The sequence below is a fragment of the Phyllobates terribilis genome, unplaced genomic scaffold, assembly GCF_046119375.1.
Source record: "Phyllobates terribilis strain yellow unplaced genomic scaffold, ASM4611937v1 Scaffold_3__8_contigs__length_932513732, whole genome shotgun sequence".
In the NCBI taxonomy this organism is placed as follows: Eukaryota; Metazoa; Chordata; class Amphibia; order Anura; family Dendrobatidae; genus Phyllobates; species Phyllobates terribilis.
The window spans coordinates 486,589,065-486,606,999 of NW_027362763.1; the positions used below are offsets into that span (position 1 = coordinate 486,589,065).

Genomic DNA, 17,935 nt, shown 5'->3' on the forward strand with positions numbered 1-17,935 from the left:
CGATCTGCCACGATCACCCACTAAATCCACCCGGAAGGCAGACCAGGAATAGGGTCAGGGAACCCAGAGACAAGGGTTTACCACCAAGAGGCCCGAGGGAGCCGGACATAGGTGGATCCCTGGTGGGGAAGGCCAGAGAAGAGGACAGGACAGAAAGGGAGCTCAGGACCACGCTCCAGAATCACCTGGGGGTTGGCCGAGTCCGGGACCTGGCGGACGCAGCACGGCTCGGGTGGTCACTTAAGGCCGGAGTGACCAGAACAACTGCAGTAAGTAAACAAACCCTGAACTGCACAGCCCGACTCTGCGTCTCATTTCCATCCTCGCTGCACCACCACAACCCCCATCCTCTGCAACTGACCCCCTGAGGCTATACCCCTCCCGTTGGGGGTTATACTACCTGAGCTGCACACACATCACCAGCCTCAGCGGACCCTGCTGCAGCGGCGGCCGTACTGACCGCAATTCAACGGGTGGCGTAGTCGACACAAAAGAACATCTAGTAACATCATAAGGACTGCCACACACTGAGCTTGACACCCTGGGCACGGACCGGGTCACAGCCACTCGGAGACTACAACCCCCATCTGATCCGGCTCCGGGTATCCCTAACAGTACTGGCCCAGGGGGCGCGTCACATGCTGCACATGGATAGGGCAGCATGTGTCAGTTGTCAGGCTCACTTTAACCCTTCACAAAAAGTTATTTCCAAATGGACCTGGAAAGAGAAAGTGTGGGATAAGTTACACTATGTGTATCGCCTTCCTAGCGCCTTTATCAGGGGTCCCTTGTAAAATAGGAGCACGGGGCTCCAGTTTGACATTTAGATGTTGTACAGAATTAGCTCCCCTCTCACAGTTGGTGCCTCCCAGAAAAGAGGCACTGTGATAAAGTGCATCTTAGAGTAATATGATGTGGGGGCAGAGACCCTGATTTGAAAATGCAGTATTTATAAAATCACTGTTTTATCTTCTGCAGATCTACCAGTTCTCTGAATGCTGAGCTCTGAATAACCCCACCCACACCACTGATTGACAGCTTTCTGTGTATACTGTGCAAAGGCAGAAAGTTGCCAATCAGTAGTGGGAGCAGAGTAGCACATAGATCATGAATATGCTTGACTACCTGGCAGCAAGTTTACTAGTCCTCTAATGATAATCTCCTGTTAATAAAACAGTGATTTTTCCAAAACAACAAGCAGCCTAGTAAGTGATACATTTCTGGAATAAGGGTCTATGCCCCCCAAGTTATGCTTCTCTCAGATGAGATGTCAAAAATCTGGCGACGGATTTCTTTTAATGAAATTTATTTAAGAAACATCTCTGTATTTCATCTTCTATCACTTTTTGCATCTTCTCAGAGTTTATAGGTCCTCTTTAAGAAGTGCAAATGACGGCTTTCCTCCCTCGCTTTTGTACATACTTTATGGCAAATCTTATGAACATTCAATGAAATGTTGACACTGTAGCTGCTTGACTTGTTTGCTAATGTTTATTAGCTTCCAGTCTTTTAGATAGCCACTTCATAAATGCAGAGCTCAAGATCATATTAGTCTTTTAAATGTCCTTGACATCTGCTGTGTGAAGTTTTGTTTGATGAACCACTTAAAGCTTAACTGTTTTAAAGCATGTAGTAAATAAGTATCTGCTATTTCCAACATGCTCTTCAAGGGGGGACATAATAATAAGACTTACTAATTAAATCTTTATATTTATGTCCCAGACAACTGCCGGCCAACCTGCCTATGTTTAGATTTCTGTCCTGTATAAATGTTTGCTGGAGATGTTTGCCTAAATGAAGTGGAATGAAGTCATGCTGATATTTTTATTCTGTGTGTGTCGCTGCTTCTATTCCTGTAAGCTGACTGATTGTGGCTTCAGTTTGACTGAGAATTTATACAGTACTTGAAGTGAACTTCCGGCTAAAGACAGAGAAAAATCTGAGTCAGTTTAAAGGGAATCTGTCACCAGATTTTTACCACCTAATCTGAGAGCAGCATAATGTACAAACAGAGACTCTGATTCCAGTGATGTGTCACTTACGGGGCTGCTTGCTGTAGTTTTAATTAAAACCACGGTTTCACTTGCAGGAGATTATCACTAGAGGACTAGTAAATCTGCTGCCATGTAGTTCTTCATATTCATGAGCTCTGTGTAACCCTGCCCTCACCACTGATTGACAGCTTTCTGCCTATGCACAGTATACATTGAAAGCAACAGTCATCATCGTCATCAGGTTATACAGAGTTCAGCAGTCAGAGAACTGTTAGATCTGCAGCAAATATGACAGCAAGCAGCCCAGTAAGTGACACACCGCTGCAATCAGGGTCTCTATCACCACATTAAATTGCTCTCAGATTGAATAGCAAAAACTTGGTGACAGATTCACTTTAATAAGTTCAATGTAAAACTGTCCTAGTTTTTATTGATAATAACAGTCGTACTGTATATTACTGAAAGCATAAATAAGTATTTAAGTATACTATTATAATGTGTCTCAACACAAAAACTAAAAATACAAGTACATGCATTAATAAAACCTAAAATCTTCAGAAATATATACGGTAAAACAATTAAAAAACAGTCTATCATGTATGTACTTTTAATCTCACTAAATATAAGTACATATGTAGACTAGAAATACCAGTATTAATATTTTCATAAATGTTTATTTTTGCATAATTTTACCTGGGGCTGCCATGTTGGAGGCACAAAGTGGTATGCTGTTTACATTATGGATGCTACATTAATAGGGAGATAATGGTCACAAAACTGTAAATGGACTAAAAGTCTCCAGAAAAAGAGGTAATATTGCCTCTTCCCTAGAGTGGCAGTAAAGATGACTCGGCTGATTCTGTCCCAGTCTACGAAGCAAAGTTGATATTTCAGCTACACTACTTTTTTATTGATGGTCAATCATGATAACGAAACACAGAAACTTCATCATTTATATAGTGGCCAAGGCCTTGTACTGCAGATCCACCCCCTATTCCAACAAATAGGAGGTGGATCTGTAGGACCTAACTACGCCCACTATAGTTTTCACAGAGCTGCTGTGTTCTGGCAGCATCCGAGAACTTACCACTGCCGGTAACAGTTGATCGGCGAGGGTGCCAGGTGTTGCACTTCCACTGATCAGATATTGATGGCCTATCATAAGGATAGGTCATCAATAAAAAAAGTTGTGGGCAACTTCTTTAACTATTAGAAAGTTTATATGGGTTGTCCCACTATCTGAATGGCTGATGTGAATTACTACATTTCTGCAAATCAGATCTTCTGCTTTGCATATAGGAGGAGCAACACCCTGAAATATGTGTCTGCAAATAGTTTCTGGTTTGGCTTCTTATCCTAAGTCATGTGGCAAGGCTCATCAAAGGGTCGATATTGACTTTTAGGATTGCTACATCCAATAAGTGGTGCCAAAGATAAAGTCCTCTTCCATCTGAAGAGGTTATTTGTATATCTAAGTTCCCAGAGGAGCATTACATGGCCTATAAGTCTCTTCCTAGCTTGGCACTCTAATCAAGAAGAAACAATCCTAATTAGACCACCAGTCAGAGGCCTATCACCTAGCCAAATCAGATATCCTGCTTTGCACTGAGGAAGGGAAACACCCCAAAGCATGAGTCTGCAAATGAACTTTCTGGTTTGTACAGTGTCCATTTTAGGACATGATCACATATCAAAATCAAACATCAGAATGATGTCAGTTTGAAGCTAAATACCCTGTCTGAGAACTGATTTTGATGAGTGATTCTGACAAGTGATCCTGACGTGATTTTGACAAGTGATCCTGACAAGTGATTTTGACAAGTGACTTTGACAAGTGATTCTGACAAGTGATTTTGACAAGTGATTCTAACAAGTGACTTTGACAAGTGACTTTTACAACTGTAATAATAATAATAATAAAAAAAAAGTCACTTTTCGCTGATCGGACTTGAACCGAAAATTCTGCATCCAGACACCAGTGCACTAACCACTAAGCTATTAACTCAGTTGAAGAAACCTAAGAGTTCTATTTGGTTATATGATTTTCAGTGCAAACCTGATTGAAACTCATTGGGACTTATGCACAGACTGCAAGCAAGCCAAATTCAAATGATGTTTGACTTTGATGTGTGAGTCTGATGTGTGACTTTCTTCAAACATCAGAATCAGAATCACAATGACTTTTAGTCACCCTGAGCATTTTCATGGTTGATCTCATAAGACAAGAAAAGCTGCCAATTACTATCACTTGACTGGATAGCTCAGCCTCTGAAACTACAGTGTCACGGTTCAAATCCCGATAGGAATATTATTTTTTTTTTTATTATGCCTGTTTAGCACACAAACTACAGTGGTGTTTTACTTTTAATATCTGACATTCTGATTGTCATCCTGATGTGTTAAGAGTTTCAGACATGCTCTGCTTGCGCTTTAAATGTAGGTGTTTTTAGCCCAGAAGAAGACATGCTTGTCCGTTTAGTTGTAGGCTTGTAGCCCAAAAGTGGCATGGAAGGCAGAGTAGTTACCCATCAGGGGGAGGTTACCTTGCCATGGTTGATGGGCACACATGAATTGACCAATTTATGCGCTAAAAACCTTTGTTTTTTGTAAATACTTGTTCATGAGCAAAACAGTTTAGATCTAATATTGTCATTGTTAAGACGTATCTTGGCCATATGGAGTGCTGCTTCATTCTTTTCATACATTTTATAGTTACGGCAGCTGGCACCAGTTCACACTAGTAGGTGCTGGTCAGGTTTCTCTGGTTTATATATATATATATATATATATATATATATTATTACCTACATTCAACTAACTGTCTAACAAATGTCAGTGCTACACTCTCCTCTGCATATTGAAAGAAATCTGTTTGTGATGATATTTATCCATCCATTCTAACTACAAAAATAACAAAATGATCCATACTGACCTTCAAACCCTGCATTATCAATGCCCTCCAAAAACAATCTTTTCTCTTTGAGTCGGGTACATCTTAAAGAGCAACCTTTCAGTTCTTCGAGCTGTTTTTGAATTTTACCAAAGTTGGGTCTGTGAGCAGGATTTTGTTCCCAACATTTCAGCATCACGTTCCACCTATATAGAAAGCAAAGTTTAATTGTATTTCATCTTACATCGTATGTAATTTCTTGCTCATAGTAAAGTGATTCCATTGCAGTAAAGTTACATCAATTATAGGGCCACTTATACCTCTTAGGATCATGAGTCGCTTACCATTCACTAATTCTATCACCCATTAATGTGAATTACTATGACTTGTCAGAAGTTTATTGAATTAATAGCTGCACTTTACCATTCACTTAACTTATTTTACCTTTACTTAAATCATCACTGCCACCAAAAATTACACTTCTTTTTCCAAACGTGTGCTTCATTTTAGTAACATTTGATGCTAAATTTTAAATACACAATCTAACAATCGGCCATTTATAACTTAATAATATTTTCTATATTTACATCCTCATCCATGAAATATCCATATTGCTGGAGTATACAGATAACTTGACATCACTCTAATATATCCTCCAATCTGCCACCCACCCATCACTAAACCTCTCTTCTGACTCCCAAAGCAGAACCTTCGCCATTTCTTCCATTAGTTGTCCATTATCCATGATCCTAACTAAGCCTTATCCAACTCTACTGCGTTCTCCATGTCATCTCTAATCTTCAGATTCTACACATCGTCCAACACAATGGCGCTATTTATTCCTCTAGAACTCCATTGTTTGTGCTAACACTCTAAAAACCTGTAATTTTTTATTGTACCCTGTATTCTCACCTCTTCTGAAAAGTTTATTCTACAAATCCCCTCAACAGTTTTCCAAATATTGCTTCCACCTAAGAAGGTTACAGCTATTTACACGTCCCCCCCCATCTCTTGTATATACATTCTATTATTTGTTCCATAAGTCACCTCATAACCAAGACTTGAGGCACAATGTAAAAAAAATGTATATATTGTGAGGTATACTTTTTTTTTATTTACGTGGCCCACAGTATAAGAAATGCAGTTTTCTTTGTCTTCATATATAATTAAAAAAAGGTCTCATTTTTTATAGTGCCAACTTTTCTCAAAAAATCAATACTCATTCTATTCTCTCTCTTCATACCCCATCCTCAGTATCTTCAGGTCAATTCACACTCTACAGTGCCGCACAAAAAATAGTGCTGCCCACTGGGCCTCCATGCTGGCCTTATAAAAAAAAGTCACACACCTACAGATGAGACTGCACTGGGCTTAGTAAATCACTTTGATGGCTAACTTCCTATTATCATTTAATTTCATTGTAGGAACTGGTTTCACAAAGTGGTTTATGAATGACCATTAGTTGTTCTGCCTCATTACTATTGCCATGAATACGTTTCAATGTTTCCTCTTTAAGATCCGGAAAATAAAGGAGAAGTTCTCTGGGACCCTTCAAGGGACAGGATGTAAAACAGATCGCCTTACTGACCAATACTTTGGCCACTTGTGAAAACACAGATTGAAACATCAGTATTTTAGTTATTCTCACAAAGGTTGGTGTTCTTTAACAATGTAAAAGTATTGAATAAATTACATATAGACTTGTGAATTTAAAGACCATGTCACCAATTAAAAATAAAATACTAAGTATTGGCTGTTTAAAGGCTAAACCATTGTGTTGCCCATAACTATATTAATTCATACCAAGGAGAATTTAAATGAGTATACCATGGTGGCCAACAGCTCCTCTGCTGTATGAGAGGCCACCATTACCATAAATAGTATGGGACATGTTTCGAAGACACTTTGGAAATGGGTGTCCAGTAACAAATTTTGCAGTCATTTTTTCATAGTCACATTGAAAAAAGACACAGGTCCACTAAAGTGAAACGTTTCTCTAAAAATAATTCATAATCTACTGTGTGAGTAACTATCAACAACATTTATTATAAGGTAAGCATTAACCACTTAAGGACCCTGTGAATTTTCGTTTTTGCGCTTTCATTTTTTTTCCTCCTGTTATTCCAAGAGCCATAACTTTTTTATTTTTCTGTTGATATAGCTGTGTGAGGGGTTGGTTTTTGCAGGACGAGTTGTACTTTTGAATGGCACCTTTTTATCATATGATGTACTGAAAAGCAGGAAAAAAAAATCCAAGCGGGGAAAAATAACAAAAAAAGCTAAATTCTGCAATAGATTTTTTTTTTTATTCACAGCAATCATTACCTGTCAGTATGATTCTCCAGGTCACTATGATTACGCAGATATCAAACATACAAAGTTTTTATTTATTTGAGTGCTAAAAAAAATTCAGAAATTTGTAGTAATAAAATAATTTGCTTTGCTGCAACACCGTAACATTTTCAATTTTCAGGATATGGGGCTGTGTGTGGGCTTGTTTTTTGCAAGCACACAGAGCTAATGTTTTTATTGATATCATTTTGGGATAGGTAATACAGTTGAAACCTGAAGTTTCCATACACTATATAAAAAGACACATATGCATGTTTTTCTCAATATCTGACATGAAATCAGAAGATTTAAGTCAGTTAGGATTACCATAATTTTTAATATTTGCCAAATGCCAGAATGAGAGAGAGAATGTTTTAAGGTAATCCAGTACTCAAAAAAAGAATATTGGATTACTCCTCCCTTGCCTCTTCCACCCATACCTCCACGTTCACCTCTTCCTACACTTGGACCTATGCCTCTTGGTTTTAGTTTGCTAGTTTTAGTTTTGTTAATACTAGGCTGTTTAAAGTCAGTTCAATAAAAAAAATAAAAAATAAAAACACTGAGAAAAATACAAAAATAAAAAAATAAAAACCTGTGTTGGATTACTCCTCCCTTGCCTTCTCCATCTTCCCCGCAACACCCATCTCTTCTACACCCCCACCTCCTCCTCTACTTGGAACTCTTCCTCCTTGTTCAAGATTATTATTTTTTATTTCTGCTCTGCTTAGAATAGGGACATAACGCAGGTGTAGTGAGGGACAGTATTAGGTTTGTATGTGTGCAGTTTTCCAAAAACACTCTCTATGTGTACTCTGCACCCCTGTCTGTGATAGTACTGTGTGTACCCAAAAGTTTTTCTAATCTGCAACCATGTCTGTGGGAGTTATGAGCGTTTAAACCAAATGTGCGTAAAAACAAATTTTTCTACTCTTATGCACCTATGTCTGATAGCACTGTGTACAAAAAATTTTCTAGTGTTATGCACCCATGTCTGTGATAGTATTGTGCATAAAAGAAATTTTTTATAATCTGCAACCGTGTTTGTGGGAGTACTTTGCCTAAAAAGCATTTAAAAAAAATGAGGATAGCATCAAATAAGGGACATGAACGTGGCCGTCAAGCTCTTGATTTTTGCCATCTTGTTGCTTTTTTTGTTGTTTCATATTGGTATCATCTGCTGGAAATGAGTGTTCATTCTGGTCACATACATGTCTTCCACAGTCCATAACTTGATATCATTTTTTCCATGCATCCATTGACAGATTCATGTTATTTACGGTGATTTGTAGTCAGATATTCATCAAAGCAGGCAAAATCAACTCATTTAATGACCATTCGCAGTTTCACTGTACCAACCGTGTGTCCGCGGTTGTGGTGGGAGACTTTAGTGTACGCTACTGGAGCTGAAATTACCGTGGCTGCTAGCACCAGATTTGCCCTCCAATAGATGCTCAATAAAGGATTTAACTACTCATTCCAATTACAAAGCCTCTAAATTATCATGGATGGCTATTTTGTCAAGCTACATCAACTACTGACTCAGTTGAGAAGTGGCTAATTTGCTTGCTGCCTTCTTTGGATGTGGTACCCATTTATCAGGCTTCTTCTCTGGGATAGAACACTGCTTCTCAGTTACCCGTGTGTACTCTGCAACCCTGCCTGTGGGAGTACTATGCCAAAAGCCGCTGTGCTCCATGTTCTGGGGGTGAAATTTTTAATCAGCTTCTGTGGGGTTACTCAGCCCAATGGTCTGGGGGACTCCTAAAGTCATTTAAAATGGACTTCAACCATTCCTTCTGGGTAAGGACCCTAGAAACATGTATGCAATCCATAAAACTCACAGTCCTCATTTTGTGCACCCGCACCTGCAGTCCAGCAGAAAAAGGCGCAACAAAATAAAAACTAAAAATTAAACATTCTTGACTGTAACAGTATCCCTTAGCCTAAAGGGTATTGTTTGTAATCCCTCTGGTACTTCTTCAATTGCACCATGGGCATTCTTCACCCCGTTTTCTCCATGCAAGGAACCCGTATCCTACCAACTACACCAAATGTAACAGGTCCTAGTATAGTAATCATAGGTAAGTGTAGTACAATTAGCACCCCGGGCTTTGGGTCCCTGGGTGTGTGTGGAGTGCAGTGTTTTGGTAAGGTACATTTTCATACTCACTTCTGATTCACCTACTGTGGCGCCAATTCTTTTGGTCTTCAGAATGAGACATCCACACCAGCTTATATTTGCAAAGTCCTCTTTACTTATCAACACATTCAGATACAGGGAGTAGCATGTAACACATTTTCCTTGATGTTATTTTACAGGCAATAGCACTTTCACATTGATGAGGGACACAGACACAGTTTGTACACTACAGAGCACTGCAGAGTGTTTCAGCCCTAAGGGTAATTCAGTTTCCTTGGAACCTCAACATAAGGGAGTTCCTGCTCAAGCTTACTGTTCCCACTACCTAGCTATCCTGGATCCACCTTCTAGATAAGGCTTTGTGTTCCACCGGGTCCCCTCTTATTCATGGCACCAGTTCCAACAAACAAGAAAATAGACACGGAGTACAATTTCATTATCCCTAGCTGGAGTATTCAGACGTTGTTGCCTGCTTTGAACAATAATTTTTTAAAGGTGAACATAGTTCGGGCCCCCAGGACACCTAGGCTACAGCACTGGGGAGGTGTCCCAAGGCAAAGGGGCTGAGACTGCCAGTAACAAGCCTTGAGGCAGATCGCCACCTTTATCCAGAATCAAACTACAAGCTTTTTATCTGTGGCTGCTCTGCTGTGTGCAATAGAAGGTAAAAATTTTGCTCTGTAGGCGAATTGTCAAAATGTGACACTAGTCAGATATTCTGGGGTCAGTACGAAGAGAGGACATAGAATACCAAGCGAAAAGACAAAGGCATAAGTCAGGTCATGGTCTGGGGTCAAAATACCAGGAGATAGCGAATCAAGCAAAAGAACAAGACAAAGGGATAGTCAGAACATGGTCCAAAGGGTCAGGCACTGGAAGATCAGAACTCAGCACAGTAGAAACAGGCAAACACTCACCAGAAAGCACAAACTACGTCAGAGGCAGAAGGTCAGTTAAGTAGCTGGGCAATCTCCAGAACAGAGAACACCTGGAGAGAGTCCCGAACCTCCCAGTCACAGATTGGACGGCCGAGCTGTCAATCAAAACACTGACAACTCAGCATGATCCAGATTCCATAGGGCAGCAAAACAATCACTCACTGAGAGGAGGAATTGTGACAGAAAACATGCTCTGTGGGTGAAATTTTTAGTAAGATTCTGTGGGGGTACTCTGCCCCATGCTCTGTGGGTGAAATTTGTAACTGGACTGATGGTAGCAAGTCTTATGGTGGGCCGGAAGCTCAATCCAAGATCATACTAACAGCTTTTCATCTAAGGTATTTGTAATGTACGCTACTGGAGCTGTGGGGGAAATGTGAAAACATGCTCTGTGGGTGAAATTCTTAATCAGCTTCTGTAAGGGGTAGTGTGCCCCATTGTCTGTGGGTCAAATTTGTTATCAGGTTTTGCGGGGGTACTGTTCCTCATGCTCTCTGGGTCAAATTTGTTATCAGGTTCTGTGGGGGTACTGTGCCCCATGCTCTGTGGATGAAATTTGTAAGCTGTTTTTGTGGAAGTACTGTGTCCCATGTTCTGTGGGTGACATTTTTAACTGGACTGGCGGTAGCAAGCCTCAGTCTCTGTGATGGCACTGTTAAAATGTTTATATTATTGATTTACTTTCTATTTTACCCCTTTACATCATTTCTCTATCCACATTTTTTTGCAGGGCAATTGTCCAGCTCTTACCCCCATTTTCTTCATTTTGCAGCCCCCTAGCCCTTACTCTAATCATTTTACAGAACTGAAATTTGGGTACCCATTGACTTATATGGGGCTCGGGGTATGGGGTCAATTTGGGTCAAGTTCGGGTCCCAAACCCTGCAACCCCAAACATCCACAGGTTCGCTCATCACTACTGATAGGCGCACCCACCTGTCAACTTAAAATGCTGACAGGCTGACTATTATCAAAATGAACAAAGCTTGGATTGGCAAACACCACCAGATGACAGCAGCAAATAATAAAGCCAATATTACTTTTTTCTGGTGCATTCCCATGCACTCCTTCCCAACCAAAAACGGGTATATGGTTCATGTTTTTTTATTTTTCTTTTCCTCCTCCTCCTCCACCAAATCAACAGAGTCATCATGCGGCTCTCGCTCCAACTGTTTACAGGGTCATCATGCGGCCCTCGCTTCAAATGATTACAGGGTCATCAAGCGGCCCTCACTTCAAATGTTTACAGGGTCATCATGTGGCCCTCGCTCTAAATTTTTACAGGGTCATCATGCAGCCCTCGCTCTAAATTTTTACAGGGTCATCATGCAGCCCTCGCTCTAAATTTGTACAGGGTCATCATGCAGCCCTCGCTCAAAATTTGTACAGGGTAAACAGGCGATCCTCATTCATAATTTTTAGAAGGTAAACAGGCGGCCCTCGCTAAAAATTTTAAGAGGGTCATCAGGCAGCCCTTGCTCATAATTTTTAGAGAGTCATCATGCGACAATCGCTATTAATTTTTCCAGGGTATGTATGATGCCTTCCTTCATAATTTTTACAAGATGTGTATGAGGCCTACCTCTACAATTCTCATATATACAGTATATATACATACATATATATATATATATATATATATATATATATATATATATATATATATATATATATATACAGTACAGACCAAAAGTTTGGACACACCTTCTCATTTAAAGATTTTTCTGTATTTTCATGACTTTGAAAATTGTACATTCACACTGTAGGCATCAAAACTATGAATTAACACATGTGGAATTATATACTTAACAAAAAAGTGTGAAACAACTGAAAATATGTCTTATATTCTAGGTTCTTCAAAGTAGCCACCTTTTGCTTTGATGACTGCTTTGCACACTCTTGGCATTCTCTTGATGAGCTTCATTCACTTGTTTTTCTTTACTTAGCTGCTTTTTCTTGCCATAATACAAATTCTAACAGTCTATTTGTTACGGGTCCGGGTGGTGGAACCTCTGTGCCGAGGTGCAAGGAGGGACCCAGAGGGGCGTGACTAAGTATCCACCCGAACCGACCCCGGTCGTACGGCAGCAAACGACACCGTGACCAGGGAGGATCCGGGCTGAGGGACCAGGTGCTACTCTGGGGACGACCTTGTAAGAGAGCAGGTGGCTCCCACGGGTCAGATGGCTGGGACTGACCGGTATGGCGGATGGACACGGCAAGCAGGCGGAAGTCTCTGGTAGCTGACAGGTGGTCACAGTTCGAGAAAGCAGGGCAAGTAGCAGTCTTTAGGTTTACCAGGAAGGTGGTCACAGCAAGCGATGGCAGGGTCTCCAGGCAGGCTGGCAGGAAACAGGCGGGGTGCTCCCAGGTGAGCGGGCAGACAGACGAGGCAGGTAACTGGTGGGCGCTTCCAGGTGAGCGGTCTGACGGACACAGCAGATAACAGGCGGATGCTCCCAGGTGAGCGGACTGGCAGACAGGGCAGGTAACAGGCAGGTAACAAGTGATCGCTCCAGGTGAGCGGGCTGGCAGGCTCGACAGGTAACGGGCAGATAACAGGCTGGCAGGCAGGATGAAGAGTCAGGCAAGCAGCGGGACCTGAGGGCTGAAGCAAAGATCAGACACAGTGCAAACAACTTTGCTCGGGCACCTCCATTTTGGAGGAGGTGCCTTATATATGGGAGGTCCTCCGGCAATTGGCCGGGGTCTCCCTAGGACGGTGCGCGCGGTCCCTTTAAGAGAGGGGGATCGCGCGCGCCCTAAGCACACCGCCGGGGAAAGAGCGCGCGCCGGCAGCAGCGGGGAGAGAAGCGCTGGAGGACGCCGCGCCAGGAGCGGGGAGATGAGAGGGACGGCGTCTCTGCCTAGCAAGGGGCAGAGACGCCGATGCTACAGTGCCCCCCCCCTTTAGGCCCCCTCTTTTTTGGGCCAGAAAAAAAGGAGAAGCGGGGCGTTGATGTTCTCCCTGTGTTCCCAAGTTCTCTCCTCAGGACCAAACCCCTTCCAATCTACCAGAAATAAGGTCTTTCCTCTTACCCTCTTGGTGGCCAGAATACTCTCTACCTCAAAGATGTCATCAGTGGAAACCGGAGCAGGGGGAGCACCTGGATTGTTGGAAAAAGAGTTAAAGACAAAGGGTTTGAGGAGAGATACGTGGAAGGAGTTAGGAATCTGTAGGGTGGCCGGGAGTTTTTATTTGTAGGCCACTGGATTAATTTGCTTGAGGATTTCGAAAGGGCCGATGAAGCGAGGACCTAACTTGTAGGAGGGTATCTTGAGCCGCACATGTTTGGAGGAGAGCCAAACCTTGTCTCCCGGACGGAATTGAGGTGGATTCAGACGTCTCTTATCAGCAAATCTCTTCACCCGCTCGGAGGACTGAAGAAGTGCGGACCTAGTACTCTCCCAAATGGTAGAAAACTCGCTGACAAGAGACTCCGGGGCAGGATTGTCCACAGAAGCGGAGACGGGAAACGGAATCCTGGGGTGTTGGCCATAGACAATAAAGAATGGGGACTTGGAAGAGGATTCACTCTCGTGGTTATTATAAGAGAATTCTGCCCAAGGATGGAGGTCCACCCAATCAGAATGGTGGGCATTAACAAAGTGCCGGAGGTAGCTGGTAAGGATCTGATTGATCCGCTCCACTTGACCATTGGACTGAGGGTGGTAAGCGGAGGAGAAGTCCAGGGTGATGTCCAGCAATTTACATGTGGCTCTCCAGAAGCGTGAGGTGAACTGAACCCCTCGATCCGACACGATGTGCAGGGGTAGGCCATGGAGACGGAAGATATGGCAGATAAAGTCCTTAGCCAGCTCAGGTGCAGGCGGGAGACCAGGCAGGGGAATGAAGTGAGCCATTTTAGAAAAGCGGTCCGCGACCACCCAAATGACAGTACACCCGGCAGAAACAGGGAGATCGGTAATTAAATCCATAGCGATGGGTTGCCATGGGGCAACAGGTATGGGAAGCGGCAGGAGATGACCGGCTGGTAAGTGTCTGGGAACTTTGTTGCGGCCACAAGATGAACAGGCAGAGACGAAGTCTACCACATCCTTATGCAGGGTAGACCACCAGTAATGCCGGGAAATGAGCAGAAAAGTCTTCTTTTGGCCGGCATGGCCAGCTAGTTTAGAAGAATGACCCCAGCGAAGAACCTTCTCACGGTCAGGAACCGCCACGAACGTCTTGCCGGGTGGAAGACGAGTCAAATCCAAGGGGGCCACATTCATCACCTTGGAGGGGTCGATAATGTGCATAGGCTCCTCCTCTTGGTCGAAGGACAGAAAGGATCGAGACAAGGCATCAGCTTTGACATTCTTGTCCGCCGGGCGGAAATGAAGGATGAAATCGAAGCGGGCAAAAAACAAAGACCACCGGGCCTGACGTGGATTAAGTCTCTGGGCATTTTGGAGATATGTCAGATTTTTGTGATCCGTGTAGATGATCACCGGGTATAGAGCCCCTTCAAGCAGATAGCGCCACTCCTCCAGCGCCAATTTGACGGCCAGCAGTTCTCGGTCTCCTATGGAATAATTGCGCTCAGAGGAGGAGAAGATTTTGAAGAAAAAGCCGCAGGTTACCATTCTCCCGGATGAAGACTTTTGGGTGAGCACCGCTCCGGCTCCAGAGGAGGAAGCATCAACCTCCAGGTAGAACTGTTTGTTGTAGTCCGGACGGTGCAGCACAGGAGCAGAGGAAAAGGCTTGCTTCAGGGAAAGGAAGGCCTCCTCAGCTTCGGGTGGCCATACCTTGGGATTTGCTCCCTTACGGGTGAGCGCAGATATGGGAGCAGTCCGAGACGAGAAGTGTGGAATGAAGAGACGATAGTAATTAGCGAAGCCCAGGAATCGCTGTATCGCCTTCAACCCCTCTGGACGGGGCCACTTTAGGACAGCAGAGAGCTTCTCGGGATCCATTCGCAAGCCTGTCTGGGAGATAACATAGCCCAGGAATGGAAGAGAGGTCTGCTCAAATAGGCACTTCTCGTATTTGGCATAGAGGTGGTTTTGCCTGAGCCTAAGCAGAACCTGACGAACATCCCTCCGGTGTGTGGGAAGATCCGGAGAGAAGACCAAGATGTCGTCCAGGTATACCACCATGCAGGAGTAAAGAAGGTCACGGAAGATGTCGTTGACCAGTTCTTGGAAGACGGCGGGAGCATTGCAGAGGCCGAAGGGCATCACACGGTACTCATAGTGTCCGTCCCGGGTATTAAATACCGTTTTCCACTTGTCTCCTTGACGGATACGGACCAGGTTATACGCTCCACGTAGATCCAGCTTGGAGAAGATCCTGGCGCCTTTAAGGCGATCAAATAACTCGGAGATGAGCGGAAGGGGGTATTTATTTTTAACCGTGATCTGATTGAGTCCTCTATAGTCAATGCAGGGGATTAACGAGCCATCCTTTTTTTTGACAAAGAAGAATCCAGCTCCAGCCGGGGAAGTAGACTTCCGGATGAATCCCCTAGCCAGATTCTCCTCTATGTACTCGGACATGGCCCGGGTTTCAGCCGCAGACAACGGATAAATACGCCCACGGGGGGGAGTGGCGCCAGGTACCAGGTCGATCGGGCAATCATATGGCCTATGAGGTGGCAATGTCTCTGCTTCCTTTTTACCGAAGACGTCAGCATAGGGCCAGTAAGGAGCCGGAAGACCGGTTAAATTAGCTGTGGTAGGTGGTGGACGAACCGGACGAACCGGAACCAGGCAGGTCTTATGACAGGCCAGCCCCCACCGGAGTACTTCACCGGAATGCCAGTTCAACACTGGTTCATGTGTCTGGAACCAAGGTAGGCCTAGCAATAGGGAGTGGGAGAGTCCGGGTAGCACATGGAAGGAGATTACCTCAGAGTGCAGCATTCCCACCTGCAGGGTTATGGGTTCCGTGACGAGCAGGATGGTCACCGGAAGGAGTCTTCCATCCACGGAGGTGACTGACAATGGTTCAGCCAGAGACTTGGTGGGAATACGGTGTTTCTCAACCAGGGACTGGGAGATGAGGTTTCCAGCGGATCCAGAATCCAGGTGGGCGAGTTCAAAGTGACGGTTCTCTCCCCAGGAGATAGAGACAGACAAAGTCAGGGTTGGAGAGGACTTACTTTTGTCTAGGGTGACCTCTCCGAGTAGTCCTAGACACTGGAGTTTCCCGGCTTCTCCGGACAGGAACGGATCAGGTGCTCCTTACTGCCACAATAGAAACAGCTCCCCTCGGCTCGGCGTGACTCTTGGCGAGATTTGACCATCTTGGTCTGGTCGATCTGCATGGGCTCGGGTGAGTGAGCCCGGGGAATGACAGAAGAGGAGACAGGTCTCTGGAAAGTAGGAGCAAGGCGGGGAAACCTTCTCTCACGGGTGGTCTCTTTGGTGCGCTCTTGAAACCGGACGTCAATCCGGGTAGCCAGCGACACCAGGCCATCCAGGGTGGTAGGAATGTCCCGACCGGCGAGCTCATCTTTAATCCGACCGGAAAGACCCTCCCAGAAGACGGACACCAGGGCCTCGTTATCCCAGGCAAGTTCAGAAGCGAGGGTGCGGAACCGTATGGCATATTGGCCCACGGTGAGACTCCCTTGGCGGAGACGTAGCAGAGAGGAGACAGAAGAGGTCTTACGTGCCGGTTCATCGAAGACTCTCCGGAAAGCAGTGAGGAAAGACGACAGGTCGGACACCAGGGGGTCCCCTCTCTCCCACAGGGGGTTAAGCCATGCCAGTGCCTCCCCAGTGAGATGGGACATGATGAATGCCACTTTGGCCCGGTCGGAGATAAACTGATGAGCCAAGAGTTCAAAGTGCAGGGTGCACTGGTTTATGAAGCCCCGAGCTTGAGCGGGGTCGCCTCCGAAACGAGGAGGTGCAGAAAGCCGGGGTCCTGAGCAGGATGCCATGGTATTGGTAGGCAGCGGCGCTGCCGGGGTGCGAGTCGTGCAACTAGCGGTGGTTGCTGGTGGAGCAGTCAGTGTGTCCAAGCGGGAGTTGACATTCTGCAGGTGGTTCAGGATGGACTCCTACTCGGATCTCTGACGGGAGACTTCATGGTATAGGTCAGAGAGCGAGGGAGCTTGGGTGCCACCGGGTTCCGTGGCCCGAGAAAACTGTTACGGGTCCGGGTGGTGGAACCTCTGTGCCGAGGTGCAAGGAGGGACCCAGAGGGGCGTGACTAAGTATCCACCCGAACCGACCCCGGTCGTATGGCAGCAAACGACACCGTGACCAGGGCTGAGGGACCAGGTGCTACTCTGGGGACGACCTTGTAAGATAGCAGGTTTACCAGGAAGGTGGTCACAGCAAGTGATGGCAGGGTCTCCAGGCAGGCTGGCAGGAAACAGGCGGGTGCTCCCAGGTGAGTGGGCAGACAGACGAGGCAGGTAACTGGCAGGTAACTGGTGGGCGCTCCCAGGTGAGCGGGCTGATGGACACAGCAGGTAACAGGCGGATGCTCCCAGGTGAGCGGTCTGACGGACACAGCAGATAACAGGCGGATGCTCCCAGGTGAGCGGACTGGCAGACAGGGCAGGTAACAGGTGAGCGCTCCAGGTGAGCGGGCTGGCAGGCTCGGCAGGTAATGGGCAGATAACAGGCTGGCAGGCAGGACGAGGAGTCAGGCTAGCAGCGGGACCTGGAGCGGGGA

General features: G+C 44.9%; 1 protein-coding gene across 2 annotated transcripts in view; it reads right to left on the reverse strand.

Annotated features, from left to right (window-relative positions):
- Nucleotides 1-17,935, reverse strand: part of ROS1 (ROS proto-oncogene 1, receptor tyrosine kinase) — a 422,859-nt gene that overhangs the window by 52,897 nt on the left and 352,027 nt on the right. For both annotated transcript variants that reach the window (XM_073675912.1, XM_073675911.1), the window contains one exon: nt 4,927-5,090. In XM_073675912.1, the coding sequence (XP_073532013.1) occupies nt 4,927-5,090 (164 nt within the window). The remainder of the gene's footprint in view (nt 1-4,926; nt 5,091-17,935) is intronic.